The sequence below is a fragment of the Phalacrocorax aristotelis genome, chromosome 7 (genome assembly GCF_949628215.1).
Source record: "Phalacrocorax aristotelis chromosome 7, bGulAri2.1, whole genome shotgun sequence".
NCBI classification, from domain to species: Eukaryota; Metazoa; Chordata; class Aves; order Suliformes; family Phalacrocoracidae; genus Phalacrocorax; species Phalacrocorax aristotelis.
The window spans coordinates 43825000-43847713 of record NC_134282.1 but is presented as its reverse complement, the minus strand read 5'-3'; the positions used below and the strand labels follow the sequence as shown (position 1 = coordinate 43847713).

General features: G+C 41.0%; 1 protein-coding gene across 4 annotated transcripts; it reads left to right on the top strand.

Annotated features, from left to right (window-relative positions):
- The first annotated feature begins 4480 nt into the window (after positions 1-4480).
- On the top strand, positions 4481-22142 carry SLC30A4 (solute carrier family 30 member 4). 4 transcript variants are annotated; one of them, XR_012661708.1, is made up of 8 exons: positions 4623-5149; positions 10126-10272; positions 13703-13881; positions 15595-15748; positions 16015-16228; positions 16525-16630; positions 18942-19076; positions 19778-22142. XR_012661708.1 is itself a non-coding variant. In XM_075100446.1 (7 exons), exons 1-7 carry the CDS (start codon positions 4771-4773, stop codon positions 19930-19932), a joined length of 1290 nt encoding a protein of 429 aa, XP_074956547.1. In that variant the 5' UTR covers positions 4481-4770; the 3' UTR covers positions 19933-22142. The 4 variants fall into 4 exon arrangements, 1 of the variants encoding a protein (XP_074956547.1); XR_012661707.1 differs by having other exon boundaries at positions 13703-13891; XM_075100446.1 differs by lacking the exon at positions 13703-13881 and having other exon boundaries at positions 4481-5149.
- Positions 22143-22714: the final 572 nt, after the last annotated feature.

The window sequence follows — 22714 nt, the reverse complement described above, 5'->3', positions numbered from 1 at the left end:
CTAGAGGTCTTTTCCAACCTTGATGATTCTATGATTCTGTGTTTCAGAGGGAGATGGACTGGGAATGAAGGGGGCGGCAGGGGTGCAGGGGGTAGCAGGTGGCCTGGGACAGCGGGCAGTGCGATCTGGGTCTCTGCAGGGCTGGCTGCTGTGGCACAGTGCTGGGGCTGTGTGTCACAGGGAAGGGAAGGCATGGAAGGAGGGGGTGCCCCTGGTTTTCAGCACTCTTGTCAGGATTGGCGCCCTCGCCACCTTGGTGCATCGGCTGGGCAAAGACAGAGGTAAAAGCAGCGAGGAGTAATCTGCCAGCAGTGGATGACGTGTTCACCTTCCTGGGGAATAATGGCTTCCAGGCAGAGGTGTGAACTGCACAGTTCAGTGAGCTCTGCTTCCGAGGAAAAAAAAACAACTAAAATCACGGCAAGGTGGTCTTTCTCGGGGTCGTACTTTCTCCTGCTTGAATGAATTTGTATTTTATTCTCCAGAAATTATGCAGATTATTCACTACTTTCAGCTTTTGTTCCTTAGGAAATAAAATTCTGAGAGCCAGTTTTTGTGTGTGTATCCATCTCTGTATTGTAGGATTAATATTTTTGTTTACTCCTTTAACTGTAAAGGTCTTTTCAGGAAAGGCAGACACAACTGTAGAAAGAAACTGATGAAGGAACCAGTGAAAAAGTGTTTGAATGCAGTACTTCCACAAAACCCCCAAACTTCAAGATTAAATTAAACTCAGATAGTCCCGCCAATGCTTTTCAGAAACACACTGAGGCAAAAATTGGATTTTTGAGATGATGTGTATATTTTCTAATTGACTATTGATCACAGTTATGTCACTATTCTGTTATCACACTGAAAACCTAATCGGTTTTCTTTCTTTTTCTGCTTTTGCTTTAAAAAATAAGCATCAAAGGCCTGGCCTGAAGCCAGTTGCAACAACAGGAACTTGACCATTGACTTAAACAGACTTGAGTCAAATTCTCAGTTCCAACTGGTTAGTGATTTTACTTGAAGTTTCTTTTGGTGGGAAAAAAAAGAAACTTTTTTTGCAAGTTTGACTGGGAAAGTCTTACCAGCTTCCAGATGGAATTTCTGGTAAGAACAAGTGAGATAATCAGTCTGAAATCATCTCACTTGAGGTGTGGGAGTTTCAGATTTGTGCTCCTGCTTTGCCTGTTCCAGGCCCTCCCACGTCTTGCAGAAATAGACTAAGAATTGGAATATAAAATTGGTACCTGTTTTTCTAGACAAGTTAAAATTTAACTATTTATCAACCCAAGTGCTCCAAATAAGACACTGATAGAAAGCCTCTCTTGTTCCTTTTCCTCTACATGTTCCATGTTCTGTTTCAGAGTAACTGTTTCCCAAGTGCATTACCAAGTTCATTATGCTGTGAAGGATTAGGTAAGGTTTTATTTTAAGAGCAAAAGATATTTGAAAAGGAAGTTAAGTGAGCCCTCTGATAAGGAACATAAGCATTTGGTTAGACTAAGAAAAAGCACAGTTACCTGCTGGTCTAAATATTTCAAGGAGTAGTGCAAAATCAGTGCTAACATTACAGTTTTTATCTAAAGATAAGATACTACCCAACAGCAAACTCCATAACCTATGGAGCCATACAGTGAATCAGAAAGAAAATCATGCTGAGGACAACTCTGTAATTAGTTCAACTGGATTTATAGTCCCTATGCAGCAACAGAGCTACCCAAAGGAGAATTATGAAGAACATAGACTCTTCAGCTGATGGTTTTTCTACCCATCCATGTGCAACGGTGTTCATGAATCTGTGTTTAATATCCTTGTATGTTTCCTTTCTTTCCTGTTCTGCTACAGCCCTCTGTTGTATTCCTGCAATTACTTGCTACTCCTAACCCTACAGCAATTCAATGCTTTACCTCCAGGTGCTTGTCCAAAGTTTGTACACAACTTTCTAGCTTTCTCACTGAGGTCTTCCCCTCCCAGCAATATTGCAAGTTCACACACGGCAAAGCTGGTAGGTTTCAAACTACTGGGAAAACAAATGCCTAAGCATGTGACACTGTAACAGCAAATCATCACGTTTTGTTTTCATTTTATATTGTGGCAATTGAGGTCAGAAACTTTTAATGCAACATTGTCACCTACATGTTCTGGATTTTATTGCTGTAACTGATTTAAGCAGTTACATATATAGTAACCTCCCACCCTAGATATCTGAGGAAAGAGGGAATAAGTGTGCTTGAACCGTATAGCAAATAGTATGTTTTAAACAATCAGCTTTGAAAGTGCTGTATGACTTCAGGTATGAAAAGGAGATATTTCACATTAATAGGTAACTTCTTAAAGACTCTCTGTCCTTATTAACTAAACAAGACTACAGAGGGAGCACAGCCTTGGCTGTCATAATAACGAAGTGAAGTGTAACAGGCTATTTATTACAAAAGGTTGTGTTCAGCACATCTTGACAACTTATGAGTTGGTCCTTGACAGAACTTCAGAAAATCCAGTCTTAGTTATTCAGTAAGAACCAAACCAGCAAGCCTTGATGCACTGGATTAGGGTGTTAAGTCCCCCAGCTCACTACCCCTCCTCAGTGCTAGAAGTTTCTGTCCCTGTAGGAGGGGCAGCAGAACGGAGCATGAGCCTATTCTTCAGTCCTCCCTACGCAAAGCCCAACATTTTCAGACAGAGTTTTACAAGTAGTTGTTTTGGTGGCTCCTACCTGGCTGGTTGTCCATGCCTGTGTGCCTTGGCTTGCTTATGCTGGTGCAAGTGGTGAAACACACTGTGAGTTAAATCACCCGGAGGAGATCAAAGCCATTAAGAATGGTTGAACTGGTACACAGCTGGGAATGTTTCCCAAGGCAGCAAGGCTGGCTTTACAGTTTCCCAGCCTTGACTGCTCTTTTGGACTCCCCCACTTTTTGCTGTCCCCTCAGTTGTCATATGGATGTCTATGCAAGTTGTGAGCATGGAAGCAGTCTCAGTTACATATACAAATATATCCCAACCCCCTCCAAGACGTATTTTTTTATTCTGGCCCATTTCAGGGACCCAGTAATCACCTGGCCCCAAAACAATTGTGCTGATAACCCTGTTGGGGGAATCACTAGGTGGGCGAAAGGGCCGAGGATGGCATCTCTTCAGCTACCTGAGGAAGAATAACTTGAGATTACATGCTCAGGACATGGGCCACATTGTAAAGTGGCAAGGGAATTCAGACAATGCATAATACTGTTTATTTGAGTCATTATGGAGAACAACAATAAGCAATCCCCACCCAAGGCCAGTTTACCATACACGGCACCCCTCCTGTGAGGCCTGTTCCAAGAAGGGGCTTGCTCCACGCCCAGCAGCGCCGCCCAGATGCATGCCAGAATCTGCTATCAGCCCTTGACCAGAAAGGGAGTGCCCTTCTCCAAAATCCAGCAGTTCCATACAACTCTCTGGTCTTTATGTGGTAACTTCCTTCGACCAGGTCAAAAAACAGGATGTGTACTTTGCCTCAAGCAGGCAATTTTCCAGACATGTTTATGGCTTAGGAACTGACTGATGTAGTAACAAAATTTGGCAATGGGTGCTGTCTGGCCCTGAATACATGTAGCCTGGAAATTAGGAGAAAATTAACCTCTCAACAGAATTAATAAAGGCAAAAATCTAATTACTTTTAAGTTGGAGCATGGTTATGAAAGGAATTCTGTGACAGCAGGGCCTCTCAGGTTTGTTTCTCCCTACATCCTTTATGGAATGTTCAGAAAAGTACATGTGACTTCCTAGAGCCTGGCACTGCCCTAAAGGGCGTTATTTGAAATGGTGTAAAGAGCTTTGCCTTTGATGGGCAAGAAAGACCAAAAAGCTACGCAGTGCAAACCTGTGACTTTTTAAGATGCGAAGCCGGAGCACGGAACGGTGCAGCTCAGGCTTCCAGTGTACGTGAAAACAGCTGCTTGCCTACCCACAGGTCATACTGGGATTTGACGGCTTTTACCGTGGAAGCCCACACCTCGCACGCCATTGACCGACTGCGCAGGACGCACACAGGGACGGCAAGCGCCCGCCGGGCTGCCCAAGGCAACGCGGCTGCCGCAGAGCCGGCCGCTGCTGAGCGCCATCGCGCCGGGCGACCCCCCGCCGCTCTCCGGGCCCCACTCGGCCCCCGCAGCGCGGGCCCGCGGTCGGTGCGGGGCGCGGCGAGCAGGCGGGCGCGGGGCTCGAACCCGCAGCCCTCCCAGGCGGGCGGCGCAGACGCGGTGCGGGCGGTGCTCGGTTCCGCTGGCGCGCAGGGAATGCGGGCGGCCGTCCTGGACCCTCCGCGGCCGCTGCCGTCGCCCTCGGCGGGGCCAGCGCAGGGGGTTTGTGCTGCGGCACGGCCCCCGCTCGCCGCCGTGCCCACAGCGCGGCGCGGATGGATGTGACGCCTGCGGCGGCGGCGCTCCCCCTGCGGCGGCGGGGAGGCGGCCCTGCGCCCGACGCCGCCTGCCCGGCCGCGCCGTGAGCGAGCGGGGCCGCGCCGGCTGAGCGCGGCGGGGAGGCGGGCTCCGCGGGGCGGCCCGGGGCTGCGGGTTGACAGCGCCCGCCGCACCTCACAGCGCGGGGCCGGGCGCGGAGGCGGGGGGCCAGGAGGCGGCGGCGCGGTTCGGGAGCGCCGGGGCTCTCCGCGGCTGAGCCCCGGCGGGTCGATGTAGGGGACATGTCCTGACGGGACGGCGAGCGGACGGGCGCCGCCTGCGAGGGGGAGCCGCGCCAGCGGCGGATCGGCCGCACCCGGCGGGGTCCCCGGGCGCCGCCGCTATGGCGCGGCCCGGCATCTGGACCAGCATCAAGTCACTGCTGCGGAGGAGCGAGGACCCCTTGTTCCTCAACGACTCCAGTGCCTTCGACTTCTCGGACGAGGTGGGGGACGAGGACTTTCCCCGGTTCAACAAGCTGCGCGTGGTGGTGTCGGAGGAGGCCTCGGAGGCGGCCCCGGAGCCGGCGGCGAACGGGGCGCCGGCGGGCCTGCCCTCGGACGACGAGTCCCTGCTGGGGCGGGAGGCGGCCCCGCGGCACCGGCCGGGCCCCTGCGGCGGCTGCAGCAGCCGGCGGGAGCGCTCGAAGCAGAGGAAGGTTAAGAAGCGGCTGACGCTGGCTGCCCTCCTCTACCTCCTCTTCATGACGGGGGAGCTCATAGGTGAGTCGGGCGCTGCTTCTGCCCCCTCTCCGGCCCGGGCGCCGCTCGGCCTGCTGCGCCGCTCCGGCCTGGGTTTTAAACGCTAAGAGAAGCCATCTGTCACGCAGAGAGATTAGCTGCAAGTTCAGAGGGTGAGAAGGAGCGAAGTCCGTCTGTGGTTTCCGTGCAAGAAAAGAAAGAGGAATTTGCAGCTTCCCTTACCTGAATTTCCTCGGTCCCCCCAAATGGCATAGAATACAGTCTTTTTTTTTTGTATGGAAAACGGCTTTTTAATTCTCATGTTTTGTAAGTTTGTAAGGTGTTTTTAGCAAGGGAGAAATTGCATTGTCTTGCAGCCATAAATATAATAGGATACATAATTTCACCCTCAGTATCTCTTAATTACTGCCATAAAATTTTGCTGTGTTTGCAACAAGAGAAGGAGGAAATACTGTTTCTGAGTGTGACATTTACCATAATAACCAAACTAATACTGGGGAGTATTTTGTCCTTATTCACCAGATACAGCAATCACTGTTAGTTACAGCTGAAAAAACAAATCCTGAGCTATCAATAGCAATCCAGTGATGAGGCCGATCTGCTCACAACTTCCCCGTGTCCTGCTGTGCTCTGGACTGGCATATGCTCCACCCAGACCTAAATCCTGAGCAAAGTCAATTAAAATAATAGGTATTTTAACACCTCCCATTACAACACATAAGAATACCAAGCAGTTTGATTAAATTCTTTGTGGTTTTTGCTTGTTGGTACTTGGCAGAAGTATGGTGGGATTTTACCTGGAAATTTGTTCCTAAATAAGCATCTGATTGTTGTTGGTCAGGAGAATGAATCTGGTGCTCAAGTTCAACTCAACTTGTTCCCTCATAAAGGCATGCTATTGTTTGCTGTTTAGGGTGAAGAGAACCTGTGCCCTACACAGCTGTTCTTATAAAATGACAGTGCTTTACTTAGGAGACTCTAGTGGCATGGACTTGAAATAAAATTGAATTTGAAAGTCCCTTGGATGCATAGATGAGCTATTAAATGTTATGCGTTCACCATTATCTGATAATTTTTGCAAAGCATAGTATTTATCTTTTATTCTCTGTTCATTTATCAATATCGGTGTCCTGTTACCACCCGTCTTTTGGATACATTGGTGCTATGCAGAGCAAGTGTCTCTGTGGTGCTGCTTAGCCTCCTGAAGAATGCTTAAACTCCCTCATCCACTGTCCCCGATTTGAAGTAGTGGGGAGCGTTACACAGTGCTAGTACATCAATATGTATGTTGAGCCAGGGCTCTTTAGCAACTATAATGATTAATTACTTTTAAATTGCTTTCATTTTAACAAACAAATCTAAATCAGAGCTAATCAGAGGAATTATGGGGCGTAATTCACCAGAGAAGAAAAAAGTCACAAAAAGTTTTCTGGAAGTAAAGAACAGAGGTGCCTCAGGTATAGTAACATGGGACCTATATCCTCCTCCTCACCTATGCAAATTTGGTCAGTAATGACTGAAGATCTGATATTCGCTCTTGTGAAGTGAGTTTGTGCTCTTGGATCACTTGCCCTAGGACAGTTGTGAACTGTATCTTGAATGCAGAAACTTCTACAAGATGGATAGGGAGCAAAATAATTTATTGAGTATAAATACATAGAAAAAAATCCCTAGGAGAAATGGTACATTGTTCAGAGAGAGACCAGAATACTGACTATATCTGCACCAGTTTTATTTGGGGCCTTCTTTCAGGAACGTGGGTTAATGCAAAATAGTGGTTTTGTCCTTCAAAATCTCTCAGTGTGTGGTTAGTCCTTAATAACACTGCCACAATACATCAGCTCATCACAGATATGGCACCTCGCATCAAACCCGTTTTAGGGATCTGGTTGAATGCTTCCATTTGCCCCGGCTTCTGTTTTTTCAGTTCAGCATGAACTCAGGTGAATTTGATAAGCAACATAGTGTTATACCTCAGACGTAGACATCCTTTAACACGAGAGTGATTTTATTTGTATTCATATCAGAGCTCTGATACATGCTGAATTTAGTTCATCTTTAGGGCCTCTCACTGAATAATGGGTCTGAGCTGTTGGCAGCTCGATGCTGAGGAGTGTATCAGTTGGGGGCTTCGTATCCAACTCACGCTATTGTAGAGCTCTCCATAGCTAGTGCAGGGAGAGCTCTAGAAATAATAGGTGTTGAGAGTAAAAATATTCTCCTGTCACTGTCAGATGATGATCATCTGAAACAACAGATTATGATTTTTTGTTTCTCCCTTACAGCCAGCACTTCTGCAACCCCAGCTCAGGGTGGTGGATTTGTCTGTATGAAGCGTTAGAGCTGTAGGGTGGGCTCATCCTCCTCAGGTTGCTGTCTGCTATTACCAGCTGTATTTCATTATTTGGGCACTGAGGCAGACAGCACGAAGGGCCAAACCCATAAAATATTCAGGCATCCCAACTTCCACAGCAAATAAATAGAGGGCTTGGGTATCTGTACTTTTGTGGACCTTGACCTGAATGACTTGTTACAGGGCAAGTAATCGACAGCAGAATGAGTAATTAAAGATGTAGCCCTCATGTCCTGTTTAATTTTTTCACTCCAGTCCTGTATTGTGTTCTGTCTGGTTGGTTTCAGTTTTGGAACTTTTTGAATTGATCTGTAGCTCTGGTATTTGGGAAACTTTGTTTGATCATATAGGACGTTTAACTCACTTCTTTCTATGATCTTTGGCAGATTTGAGTTTCCGAGAAAAAGGGAGAAGACCTTATCAGATGATTAATTTGTTCAGTAAAAATCTTTCTGCTGTCTGTTACCAATGTCAAGATGAAGGAAATCTTGTTTCAGCATCTTTTTAGGGAAATGCTAATTGGAGTATTTTTTCCAAAGTAGAGCCAAGCTCATTACCCCAGCCCAAGTCAGTGTTTGTTGTTTAATTTGATGAACAGTCATGGTAAAAATCAGAAAACAACTTACACTTTGCGTGAAACATTTTTCATCAAGAAATGAAAAACATATTGCAAGTCCTAGTTAGCTTTTTCTGACAGGGTTTTGGTGTTTGCAGCTGTGTTGAGAGATTTCTAACTGATCATCCATGAGGACGACTGCTGTCCTTCACGGGTCACTGGAAACAGTGGTGAGCCATCAAGCTGTCTATTTGTAAAGGTTATAGATGTCTTTTTTTTCCAAGTTGCCAATCATGTTTAAACAGCCGTAGGCAGTACCTTTAAGCAAGCAATGAACCGGTACATTTAGAAACAGAGCACCTTTGATTTCAGAATTTCATAAATTTCAGTTATATTTTTTTAATCCACATGCTGCATTATGATTAGCTTGAATACCTGAGTTCCTTCTTTATAATTTTATTTTTAGAGTCTTTGAAAGTGAGAGTCTAGCTGAAATAGAATTGACTCATCTTGGACTGAAGTGATTCTCAAAATTAATACATGTGAATTGAAATACATACTTTAAATGATCGTACATGCAAACTACCGAATTGAATATCCTTAGATAGAAATTGTTTCATCTGTGTTGACTATAAAAGAGGCTGTCACACATTTCTAAGTCACTTAGATTGTCACTAGTTCTTAGTCACTAAGATCACATTATCATCTAAGTCACATAATTGATGTGAGAACACAATTCAGAAAGGGAAGGCACAACTCATTTTACTCAAAAAGCTGCTGAATTGCTTAAAAAATTATTTTTGTGCTGCGTTGGCCTTTGGAAAATTTCAGCCTCAGAAGAATTTGACTTAGAAACTTACAAACAGCTGAAGATGGGGGGATGGAGGAAAGGAACTGGTTGAAATGTGGTATATTTGGTAGTTACCCACAGTACAAGCAATACTACAGTATCAGTCACGCTGCTTGTGTTTGGCTGGGGAGGAAAGCGTAGCTCTGCAGGTGTGTGCATACGAACACCTACAGGCATACACATGCACGTGCACACACACGTTTCATGACTAGTCTTGAAAGCAATCAGCAGGTTGTACATTTCCCTTTGCTATTTCCTCATGGTCAGCCTTTTCACTAAGACAGTTTTGATTGTGTATGAAGATACATTTACTCGAAATGTTAGTTGGAGCCTCAAGCCTGCCAAATGGCACACCTACTGCATGTTTTGCTCAGTAGAACTTACCGGCTGAATGACAGTCTCAAGGTAAAAAGAGAAACTAAATCATAGCTGAGCTGACAGTAAAGATGTGATCTTTTCTGAGAAAATGGGCATATCTTTGTGCATGTGGAAGACAATGCAGCCTGTCCTTGATCCGCCTCTGGATAAGGGAGGCTTAAGAGAGAGGCGTATTGTTTAAATCTCTCACCCACTCAATAGTAGCATTAGCAGTTGAATTGGAACAAAGATATTGACCTTTGATCTGAGGTTATTTGTCTCAATGCAGCTCATAATTACGAGAGAAAATTATGGTAATAAATAATAAAATGTTGTGCAAGTGAAAGTCATTGTTTGCAATATATAATGGCAGAACTTACACACCCCTGCCAGGACAGGGAATAATGAAGGTTAAAAGATAACGTAATAAAAATAAGGGGGCAGAGTAAATTTCCTTGCCATTGAGTCATTGGGTTCCTGTCCCTGTTCTGTAATGTCAAAATATTTAACAGATGTAGTTTTATAAAAGGATCAGCTGATTAAACACATACACAATAATACATAGAGAAAAGAGACAAAAGTATTTTGGGCTTGATCTTGCAAATGTTATGATGCAAGTAGTCTCTGTGAGAATAACAGGAGTAAATCCTTTCTCTGTTAATTGAAAGAACACTTCACTGCACTTGTAACTATGGTAGCTTTAAATTGTAGCATGGCATTTTGATTGAAATGGGAAAAAAAACCCTGTTTAGTGATTGCAAGAAGGGCTCTCATGCAGTGAATGCGCAGTTCTGAAAATCAATAACTCTAAGCTGTGTCAAGAGGGTATTATCTATAATCATTAATGTCATATGTCCTGATTTTTCCAACTTTGTTTTCAGGTGGATATGTCGCTAACAGTCTAGCGATTATGACAGATGCACTTCATATGTTAACCGACCTTAGCGGTATTATTTTGACCCTGCTTGCTCTCTGGCTGTCTGCAAAATCTCCCACAAAGAGGTTCACTTTTGGATTTCATCGCTTAGGTATGTAGATACCAGCTTTTGTTGTTAACAGAGTATTTTAAGCAACAACTGTAAAGATCACCAAATTTTAGAAGAACAGGTAACTAGAAAGGAAGTAGCAACAAACCTAAAAGTTGCTTTGTTTGTCACCCTCCCTCTAATGTCCTTTCACTGGTCATTGTGGATCCACTACATGGGTCGTATTGCCACAAGGGAGTAGATAATAAAAAAACTTATTTAAAAAAATTTAAACCTCAACCAAAAGTGAATTTTGATGGCAGAGTTTCACTCATGGGGAGCAGGATGAGTCTATCTCTCTGGAACTAGGACTTGCAGATTCAGAGTTAAATTCTGAATGCTTCATTCTTTCACCATCTTAAAGAGGAAGGTTGGGGAATTGGATACACAATGACATTGTAAATATGACTTCCTACAAATGAACCGTGGCTTAAAAAGTTTAAAAAGGGTTCAGAGGAGGGAAGCTGTCCCCAGCAGGAGCATGGGTGGGTATGCAGCTGTGTTTCACAGCCCATCCATAGTTACTAGGCTGTTGCATTGGATCAGACCCCTGTGCACTTTTGTGCTTTGGAATTGAGGCTGTTGAGCAAGAGAGGGACACATTCTTCGGTCAACCACTGCTGTACCACTGTCACTGCTTGTGTGACATACGGAGGAGCTTGTTGGTGCAGGAGCTGCACATTTCAGTCAGTTGTTCACAACAGATCATTGCCAGTACCCAGGATTTACAAAGTCCCATTGACTTCAGTAGAATTATGACACTAGAAAGAGGTCCTATTCAATGTGAAAAATGACATCTTAACCCAGAACTAAAATGTTCTGTGGAACATACTATCAGAGAGCTCTGTCCTGCCAGAAGCCGCACAAATCAGTATTCTTCTTGCACTCCCCAAACCACACAACGCAGAGATCAAAATGTCCCGTGGTTTGCAATACAGTAAGTTACTTAACCTCTACCCATTTTAGGCATCTGTAAAAAGAAGTATAAACAGAATTTTGTACTAAAACTTGGAAGGTTTTTTTCAGGATCCATTACTTCATGTTTGGAAATGTAATGATGATAAAGAGTGTTTTCATGCGGTTGCTGACTGGATTTAATAATTCATAATATGCAGCTGCAAGACTTGTAGACATTTTATGAAGGGCTTCAACATTTATTTTCATGAAATAGATCTTTTCTTGTGTCACAGTTTGCTACTGCTGCTCTATATGTTCTATAGTGTATATTTTTCAAGGAATTTCAGTGTCTTGTGTAGCCATTATTTGCAATTCTTATTCTGGCTGCTAGAACAGCAGTAGAATTCAACAACTTCATCACTCCTAGTCATTTGTCATCAGTTATTCACTAATGCATGAATGCATAACTCTGTACACTAGCAAGTATCTTTGGGGCTTTAGCAAGAAAGCATTAACAATGCCAGCATTTCCCATTACAAACTTTTCTTTCAAGACGTTTTAATTTTGTGATAGTAGCTCCCCTAATACTGAAACCTGACCTTGCAGGTATGCCCCTGGCATTTGCTGGTACTCTCCAGAAGGATGTTTGCTAGCATTTGTACATACTTTAAGCCTATTTAAAAATAATTTGAGTAGTTTATGTGTCTTTGTGACATTTCTAAAACCAAAATTACATACATTGAACATGCCATGGCCTAGCTTAAAACAGGTGTTAATCTTAAGAAAAAAAATAAACTTATTTAACCATTAAAATCTTATTCATTTCTGTAAATTTTCACTGACTTGTCAATTAATTAATTTGAGGGCTTCATAGCACTTCACAAACAGAAATCCCTGCCACCTCACTTTATGTACCTTTTTTTGTTTCGCATTTTACTGCCAAGAAAAATACTGGCCAGACTGATCCAGTGGTGGCCCATGGGCCAGATGTGGCCCATAGAATTAGTACATATTGCCCACCATCTCGTCCTGGGAGAAGGCACAGGGAGCAGTTTCTCAGTCCTGCAACGATTACTCCTTCTGTTCTGCTGCCCAGTTCCAGTAGGTGGTCAAACACTAGAACGGGCTGGGGAGTCTCCACAATTGGAAATACTCAGGACCCAGCTGGATGCAGCCCTGAGCAACCTGCTGTAGTTGACTGCTTTGAGCAGTACTACACAGTTTCCAGGGGTTCCTTTCTACCTCGGCTGTTCTGTATGTGCAGCTCAGTCTCTAGGAGGAGGACGACTAGAGCCTGGGGACAGGGGGAAGAGTTCTTGTGGCTGCAGTGAGGAAGGGGAAGTGGGTAAAGGCCCTGCAAGAAACCGCCAAACCTTGACCTAGGCTCTGCAAGTACAGAAGATGGGATGGTTCAAAATTGCTAAACACAGTTTTTAAATTTCACGAGCGTGACTTTAATTTGCCTGATTTTAGGCACCCAATCTGAACACCGTGGCCTGAGGGCCCACTTTCACACTTCATTGAATGCTAGCAATGGAACAAAGCTGCTTCTAGGGTATATCCTCCTGTAACATATATTTCCAAATAACCTGCATGTAAGAAGCTTGTCAGCATATAATATGAATTCACCAATAGCTTGAATTTCATGAGAGAGATATTAAAACATGACAGAATGTCAAAAATAGGGTACAGATTGAGCATCTGTCACAGAAAAAATGTGGAACATTTGTTTAATGTTGGGAATATGTGCAAGAACTATCTAATCACTGGCCTGCTTTGCATTAAGTTTTAAGATAATCTATACATACACTAAGCATGAAAACATTCTAACGGAAAATGTTTCTGGTGCTCATTATCACTTTTGTTTGCAGAACAATGAATTTTCAGTCTTGTTCCCATAAACATTGCATTGTAAAGACAATAGACCTGTTAGTTGTTTAGTCAAATTCCAGAAGGAAATTAGCACTAGTTTTCATTTATTTGAATTCCCTTTGAATACATGATATGTATGCTCCATCTTCAGTTTTATTCCATTTTCAGTGGTGAAAAGGAAGCTGACAGATTTAGGAATGGGCTAGAAAAGTGAAGACAAAATAATGGAAATTGCAGTCATGTCTAAAAAGGATTATATTCTTGAAGCCAAAAATAGTTCTGTTTCACCACCAAGTGGAGATACCTCCTTCTTGGCAAGACACTGAGCAGATTTAAGCATAGATAATGGAACCTGGCATTTTTCCATTGCTGCAGAGACAATGTTAGTAATGACAGAATCAGTCAGTCCACTGAGGCAGCCCATAGTTCATTTCACAAGAAGTGAAAGATCTCAGCACAAATCTACAATGCTGACAAGACAATGACTCTGTGAAGGAGACTGCAAGGAATACAGTGGCATCCGTTGCAGAAAACATGGTTTTAGGTTGTAAAATCACAATATGTTGTTTCTCTGGTAAATGCTAATGTGCTATGGCTTCACAATTTTTTTTTTTTGAAAAGCATTCTGGAAAACCTTCTAAGCAATGTATTATTTTTTTTTAAGGCTGTTGCCCTGAATAATCTGCCTGCTTTGTAAAGAACACTACCACTTGCATGGATATTTCCAGGATTTTCATGTTGCTCTGAAATCATCTGAGATTGTGACAGTTGCCTTTCAGAGCCTTGTTACTGCCTGGTAATGCTGGTACTCGTCCAGGCACTGACACACTACTGAACAGCTGAGTGCGTTGGTGTGAGTTTCTTCTCCCGTAATGATATTAAAAATTCAGTGTATGGATAAAGTGATTTTGGTGATATGAAAATGCTTGTATAGCTGCATGTTTTTTTCTGTAATATTCAATAAATAAAATTAAGGCATTTCTGTGCTAGAAATGACACGTGTGCAGTAACCAAAGCTGTATTACACACTGACAGATTCAAAGCGGAGGGAGAAGTGAGACAATTCTCTGATCAGTATTCTTAGAGCTACAGTACAGCCAAGAGCAGAATTTTGCCCTTACTGGGGAATAAATCAGGGCAGCGTGTGTGGAACAGGGGGAACGACCACTACAGTTCCAAGTAAATAAATTCAAACTCTGATCTTTGACTTCACACAGGAAGCCTTAAGATCCCAGTGATCCATCTGGCAAGTGACAGTCGTGAGCATTATGCATAATGATTACAGATCACTCAGGCGTGGCTGTGGATTTATGTGAAATACAATGGAGCTAGCATTCAGGTTCTCCCAGTGCTTTTTGTAAAGCCCTGTATTAACTTCCTTATAACTGAGAGTCTTAACTGGGCCAGTGTTTTTTCTGTCAGGTATCTTGCCTTTTTATTTTTTTTTTTAAAGTTTCAGCTGCAACAGGGCAATCATTTTCAGAATTTGAAGCTAGAGGGTAAAAGTATGTTTATGTTAAAAGGAATCTAGTGGCCCATTTAGAAATACTTATATTCTTTATAGTAGAACATTAAAACTGTAGTGTGGACTCATCCTTCTCAGGTTTATGTATGCTATTACCAGCCCAATTTCATTACTTTGGTACTGAGGCAGGCAGCACTAAGGTCCAGACCCATAAAATATTCAGGCCTGTTTACCTCACATTAGAACAGCAGGTACCTTGTAGAGAGCTGTAACTGCTTTCCACAGATGTAGATAGCAGCAGAAGGTGCAGGACAATGAAATATTATGAGTTTTTATTAACTTTCTAATTTTCTTTTTGTTTAGATACATGTGCTCTTTTGAAAAGTCCCTACTGATCAGATAAAATTCCTACACCAAAATGTTGGTCATAGCACTCTTACTTTTGTGAAATATGAGTATTTGGTAAATATTACATAATAGTAAAACAGCATATTAGAGCAATACAGAAACTTTTCTTAGGCAATCCTTTGTAGCTGAAGTTTGTAATAAATAGTGTGTATGTACACGTGTCAAGAAGCTTAGGAGTAATATGTCCGGCAAGTTTGTACTGTTCAGTTTCTTAATCTTTTTATAATTTTTTCTTCATCCTAAAATAAAAGGATATATAAAAGTAGTTTCTAAATCCAGTTTAGTACCGTGGACACTTGAAATCAAGCTCTCTCATTTCTAGGTGGGCTGCTGATGTTTGAGATCACCTTTCTTCCTCTCCCCTGGACAGGGCCTTTGTCTGCGCTTCTCAGGCGCAAGTTCTGGGTTGTCTGAAGAAGTCACAGTCATCGCTCATGCAGATGTTTTCAGAGAAAACATAATTTGAGGGATATACTGGCAGGGAAGTGTGAAGGAGTTCATTAGAATAAACTCCATTTGTTAATCCTATTTTATGAGTTTTATTTACCGTACAACTTCTTAGTTGTGCATTAGGGTTATAATATGCTTAAAATAGTTAATTAAGGCTCTGTCCACATTCTAATTTGGAAATAGAAACAGATCTGAGACTCACTTTTGTTATGTTGTTTCCTTTCTGTTTGCAGAAGTATTGTCAGCCATCATTAGTGTATTGCTGGTCTATATCCTTATGGCATTCCTCTTGTATGAAGCCGTTCAAAGAACTATCCATATGGACTATGAAATAAATGGCGATATCATGCTGATCACAGCAGCTGTGGGTGTTGCAGTTAACTTAATGTAAGATCTCCTTTTTTCTCCATTAACACTCATAAATGTATTTCTGAATAAGCTGCTAATTCATTCATGGCCTGTAACTTCCTCATGGGATGTAATTTTGCTGGACCTCTTTATTTTCATAAATAAGACAAGAAATGATACTGAATATTAATTTCTCAATTCTTTGGTTTAAAAGGAAAGAAAAAGAAAAAAAAGGCAACAAAAAAACCCCACCCACCAAACCCTAAAGCCTGTTTCTTGGAGTGTTTTTCTTCTTTCACTTTCAGAATGGGTTTTTTGCTGAATCAGTCTGGCCATCTTCACTCCCACTCCCATTCCCACCCTCACTCTCATGTACCTCAGTCGAACTCTCCTAACACAGCCCACAGCAGTAGCCATGGACACAGCAGCCTTGCCGTGAGAGCAGCGTTTGTACATGCCCTTGGGGACCTGGTACAAAGTATTGGTGTGCTCGTAGCTGCATACATCATACGCTTTAAGGTAAGGAATGGCTAGTCTTTGAGGCAGTGTGGGTTTTTTTAAATTTCAACTTCAGTGATTAAATTAAAAAGGGACTTGTTTTTGTAAGCTATTAAAAAATGCTTTGTGATATTCTATTATAAGCTTCAAACATTAATGCAAAATAAGCAAGACTATATTATGTATTTTGTAACTATTTAAACAAAAAGAAATATTCATGAATGTTGGAGCTAGAAGTAATTGCATTTTCTGAGTCACATGTTTGTAAGTGACCTTATTTTCATACATCCTTTAACACTCTGGAACTTCCCTTGCAGCCAGAATACAAGATTGCTGATCCTATATGTACATATGTATTCTCCATACTGGTGGTTTTGACAACAGTGCGAATTCTGTGTGACACAGGAGTTATCATTCTGGAAGGTAAGATCTGTGCACAGTCTGCAGTACTCTACATGTCAAATACCAGTGAGCACTGGCACTTTTCTGACATCATGATCACCATCTCTAACATCTCTAACAGGTCTGGAGACCTGTTTATCCTGCTGCTGCTTTTAGTCTGTTGGTTCTTGATGACTCATCTAAGTTGCAGGAATCTTTAGGTATGTTTGACCTCTGCAGTGAAATGTACAGAACTTTCTTGTGTATCTGCAGTGGCTGTCAGCTAAAATAAGTGAACATTTGCCCAGATTCAGTTCTGCACTTCAGTTATTGTAGAGTTAGAGTGAATGTGAATGCATGTAAAAGGAAGAAGCAAGCTTAGGCCACACAGCTGGACAGGTGGTTCATGCCTGTCCTGTCTTCTCCTTTTCCACAAGTGCTGTGTATTACCTGCATGCCTCTACTGCTACCATAGGGGAAGCTACAAGTAAAGAGCGGTGTAAAAAGGAAGAAGCAAAAAAAAAGGAAAGAAAAAGCTGAACATAAGCTGAAGAATCTTATCTCATGTGGTGACTTAGAGAAAAAGATGCCAGCAGTGTTCTTTGCATTATTATGACTAACATGCCAACTATTACTGCTTGATCTAGTACTTTACCTTGTGAAAGTAAAAATGTTAGGGATGGGAGAAAAATCCTAGGTTTTAGCTGCAAATTCCTAGCTGTCTCATGTGAGCTATTACTGGAGCTATTATTAAAACTACTTTTATTATGTTGCAAGGTTAAATGAAGGACCTCAAAATCTTCAGTGTCAAGTGCTTTTACTGTCATTTAGGAGGAAAAAATCCAACAAAATTGAAGTTCATTGAGAAGGCAAAAATGGTAAAACTTCCTTAAGAAACCTCAGTTAGCTCCAAGGCAATAGCTAAGATTTAGCTGAAGAAAATAGATAAGACAAACTAATGGTGTATCAGATTCCAGATGTTTGAACTGTAGCTGTTTGCACAGGTATCCCGGTTGTCATAAAAATCTCCACATTAATGATGCTATTCAAAGTGATGATAGGTGGGCTTTATCTATGCTAAGGAATTTTTCCAACTCAGATTCAGGACCTCCAGAGAATGGACTTGGATTTATATTGGAGACTACTGCTACAACATCAGGGTCCTTGGAATTGTACCAGCTTTCAGTATTCATTTTAACTTAAATGTCATCATTATACTAGGAATGCTAAATTAAAACTTAAATTATTAACTAAGAGAAGCAATGATATTCTAGTTTTTAATATAGATTTATAAGGCAGCATGGAAATCTATTAATAGCATGATGTAAGATATCAAAATTTAAGTCCATGTTTCCTGGGAAAAAGAAAGCTGTAGAAGTAATACCGGGCAGTTAGCTAGTTATCAGCTAAATAATTTTATGTTAGTCTTCACTAGAAGGAAAATTTTCTTTAATATGAGACAATCCTAGATGTTGAACTTTCAAAAGAGATGGTACTGGAACTAACAAAATTTAAAAGACAGTAAGGCATCAGGTTCAGAGGGGAGTAATCAAAAAATTCTGAAGAAATTTGAGAAGCACATGTCTGAACTCCTTATGATATATATATAATAAAATTCCATAAAACTGGAAGATAAGCAGTAAAAAGCTATAATAAAAACAAAACTATTCAGAAATAGAGTTTATTCAGTGTTTTTGTACTAGTTTTTGAGCCCACATTGATCATCTAAAATTGTGACTGCCCTTTGTACAGCTAAAGGGTGGAGTAGGGAAGCTACAGAGGTGCTGTAGCTGCTGAAAATACTATGCCCAGAAGGACTTGGTCAGTGCCATCATTGATTTGCAAAGATGCCACACTGTAAGACAAAAGTCATATGAGTTAACCACTGCAGATGGATTACTGTGAGCATTTGAAAATTATACCAGTTACCTAAAGAAAGAAATTTCAGGAGACAGCAGGATGCAGGCCCTAGCATTTTTGTTTTTTAGATTCTGACCTAATGAGTCTGGTGTAAGCAGTTACTAGGGGTTAGAAGCCGCAGTGAAGTAGTCTACACAAGTACATCGCTCCAAAGGATCTAATGCTGGCTATTGCCAGAGAGGGGCTTCTGGACAGGACAAGTTAGATTTGAGACAACACTGCAATTCCTGTACAACTTCAGTATCCACACTGGACTTAATATGCCAATTTGCATATTCTTCTCTGTGGCTAACTTGGAAGTTATCAACTTAAGTTCACTTCCAACAGCACAAATTATAAACTCTTTCAAGATTGCAGTCTGTCATGACATTTTAAAGGCCACTGAGAATCTGCAGAAGACAGAATCAATTTTATGTCATGTTTGATATCGCAGGAGTTCCAAGGCATTTAAATGTGGATCGCATTAAGGAAGATTTGCTGAAAATTGAAGACGTTTATTCAATAGAAGATTTAAATGTTTGGTCTCTTACTGCTGGAAAAACAACTGCCATAGTCCACTTGCAACTAGGTAAGCTGCTGTATAGCATAATTGTAAATTAAATTTAAGTGTAGAAACTGCCCCCCCGCCCCCCCTTTACTCTTCATATTGTTATTTATTTGAACCAGGAAATACCATTCTATGAAAAAAAATAATCTACTAACTATGGTTTTGTACAGCGAGGTATAGAACTCATTGGCCCAGGAAGACACAGTGTAAATGTAAAGTGTGCAAAGAAAAAATATTCGTATATTTGTACTGAAACATCCAGTACAGATTCTTTGGGTAGGACAAAATAATAAAAGGGAAAAAAATAAATTTTTAAAAAAATTATTTCTCCTTAGAAATTCCTTTATTTTGTCCAGGGAAAGACAGGGTGAAGTTCTAATGTGGAACAATCTGACATATGAAAAATAAATATGTTTTGTGAAACCATGATGGTTTAGACATCTAACAGTACTATGAATATTAATTCTTAGTAAGAAAGCTCATTTTTTGGGGGTGGGATGGGTGGTGGTATCTATTATCAAGATGTGATTCTAGTTAGAGGATATAGACCTAAGGGTGTAAAATAATAGAGAGAGAGTATATAGTGACCACAGAACAATATTCAATTAATAAATGAGTGTGAACAAAGATATTCTAGTTGGTAACACTGTGAAAAATGTGCAACAGCTGGATTCCAGGTTCTTGAGGAGTGAATTTTATTAATTATTTTCTTGATTGTCCAGTTCCTGGTAGCTCATCTAAATGGGAGGAAGTTCAGTCCAAGGCCCGACAACTGCTGCTGAACACGTTTGGAATGTACAAGTGCTCTGTCCAGCTTCAGAGTTACAAACCGGAAATGAGCAAAACCTGCGCAAGTTGTCAGAGTCCCAGTGCCTAATTTCATATGTTTTGGGAACTGCTGCCTTATTCTTTATCTTATAGTCAAAGACTGAGAGCAATAAATGCAAAATTAAAATGATCAAGTAGAAACCATTAATATGTAGATTCGCACCATGGAACATGCAGCGGGGAGAACTGGTGCTGCAGAAAGTGCAGTGGTTGCCCTACAGAACATGTATTTCACTCTCTCCCTTCTACTCTTTTGTTCAATTTAGTATGATTTTGAGACAAAGCTGTTTCAGCTTATTGTTTACAAACTGCGATGTGGCTCTGCAGATACCTCACAAATTACAGTCCAATATTGTCCTTTAAAAACTATGTACCACAAAGTACCTGCACTCCAAATGGAGCATCAAGTATTCAGTATTTCAATTAAAGTCTCAAATGCTGATCTTGCCAGGGTTCCATAATATGTCATGATCCCTGAATTCATGATACAGTATTTCTGCAATAGTAATTTTCATACAGTATATTAAACTATTATGTATACAGTGCTAGTTGAATTCTTTTGGAAACTGTCTTTTTGGAGACACTGCAAAATTACAAAATACAGAGTTTACTGTACCCAGGCCAGAAATTTAGCTTTAATCTGGGCATTCAGAGATCCAGACAGGAAGATCCTTGCCCAGACTTCTGGTATCTAACTGGAGACCCAACACTGGACCCAAAGTGTTTTAAGTGATCAGTTATCTTTAATGTATTTTAGAATAGAGTTTATACGTTAGAAACAGGTTATTTATTTTACAAAGTTTTGACTTGTAAGATGAATTTATTATTAATAATTTTGAATGTCTAAACCAACATTTGATTCACATTAAAAGGCCAGTTGATTAGCATGCATTCTAATTATAATTAATAAATGTCCTGTAATTGATAATTTTTCCATGATTGTTGTGTTTTAAAAGAAAAATCACAGAAACTATGCTTGACATAGAGATACTCTCAAACTCAATCTACAGACATGCAAAGTACATGCATCTTCTCACAGGGAAGTGGGGAGCAGAAGTTTCAGTTAGGTACTATTCCCTCAGTCACAGATCTCTGACCTTTTCATCTTTGCTTTAAGCACAGCATGGCAGTGTTCTGACAGGAATGCCACTGCGATAGCAGTCCCTCACTACTTAGCTTTATGAATAAAGCAAAATCCAGGCAAGCTCCATAACCTAATGGTGTTGGACAACAATATCATAATAATGCATTGGACAAGAAAATCATAACAACCTACAGAGGTAGAAAGGCCTTTTCTTATTTACAGAGAGGTGAGGCAATTTGAAAAGACTATTTTTTCATCTTCAAAGTCCACAAAACTGAATTGCTTGGCCTCATGGTGGAATCGCTATACTTGGAATGTACACAGGATAATAAAACCTGACACTAAGCTATCATACACCTCCAACCTCAGATTTATACCTGCTTCTGAAGGCATTTACGTTGAAGAAGCTAAGGGCAACAAGAATATGACCTGCAAAGTTCAGAAGATGGCTTCAAATGTTTTTTCTTATTCTGTACTTTGATCTTTATGCAGAACTTCCATTGACATAAAAAGTAGTTCTGTATGTGTATCAGAAAGGAAAATTTTTGCCCAGTAATGGATATTGTGATATTCAGCTGTGAATCTTTAAGCTATTGTCCGTTTTGAAACTTGCTAAAGTTTTGGATATTCATCAGGCTGATTTATACCTGCAATTGGTGGTGGTGGTAACAATCTTGGCATCTTTTCTTCCCCTTTTTTGAGGTGAGGGTCATATGATGACTTTTTAGAGGTGAAAACCGACAGCACAGTATTTGGACAAAGTGCACGTAACACTGGATTATATTTGTATCTGCTCTGGCAAGAAATGGGAACACCTGAGTACAGCATGGGAGCACATACAGCTCAGAAGCAAAGTAGCACTGTACTTGGGATGTTAATACTTCCATACAAACACTACCATTAATTAAGCCATATCACAGTTCATGAAAAATGTGCATCCCATCCTTACAAACTTACTGGAAAAAAAATACCACAAACAAGCAACAGGCATTTTGCACATACTAAAACTCAAATAGGTTTTAATTAAATTGGGGTTTACAGTTGCTGTAATTAGAAGTTGAAGTACAGTAGACGTATTGTATTTGGAGTTTTTTATTGTAATAATTTACATTTGTTTAATTGAAAAAAATGTGTTGCTTTATTGTGGGTTTTATTAAATCAATTATTAAACTTCACATTGCTGTTGTATATTTATTTGTATTCTTGTCTCTTATCAGCTTGGATTCTTACAGCAGGTGTTTTTTGAAGTGTCTGAACACTCAAGCTTAACTCAGTTTGGAGGTGCTATATATAGAATGAATTATGTCTCCCTCTTCAGTCAGAACAATTTAAGTCTTGTTATTTCCCGTGCAAAAATTGCACTGTAGAAAATATAAGCTGACAAAGCATAGTGAAGGAGCAGCCATAGAACAACTGGCAAAACATTCCTGAAACCCTACATTCACCCTTGAGGGGCCCTTGTTATCAAGGTTTATAGACTGGGAGGAGCTCAGAGGAAAAGCAACAGACGACAAAATGAGAATCAAGAATGAAAGAATGAATGCATCTGTCTCAGGGAGACTCTGAAGTGTACGTGCCTTGTTTTAAGGTCTAACTAAAATCACATGGAAATGTATATCTGTGTGGTCTACCTCTAATCCTTTTCTTATTTATAAATTATTCAGGGCAGAGGTTGGCTGGCACTGCAATGTTTAATGTAAGAATCCAGTGTTCTTCTGAATCTGCTATTAATCAACATCAAAGGGAA

Coding starts and splice junctions, on each gene's coding strand:
- SLC30A4 (XM_075100446.1), top strand. CDS start 4,771: ATGGCGCGGCCCGGCATCTGGACCAGCATCAAGTCACTGCTGCGGAGG. Junction 16,631..18,941: donor AGGAGTTATCATTCTGGAAG/GTAAGATCTGTG, acceptor TTGATATCGCAG/GAGTTCCAAGGCATTTAAAT. Junction 19,077..19,777: donor CATAGTCCACTTGCAACTAG/GTAAGCTGCTGT, acceptor TTGATTGTCCAG/TTCCTGGTAGCTCATCTAAA.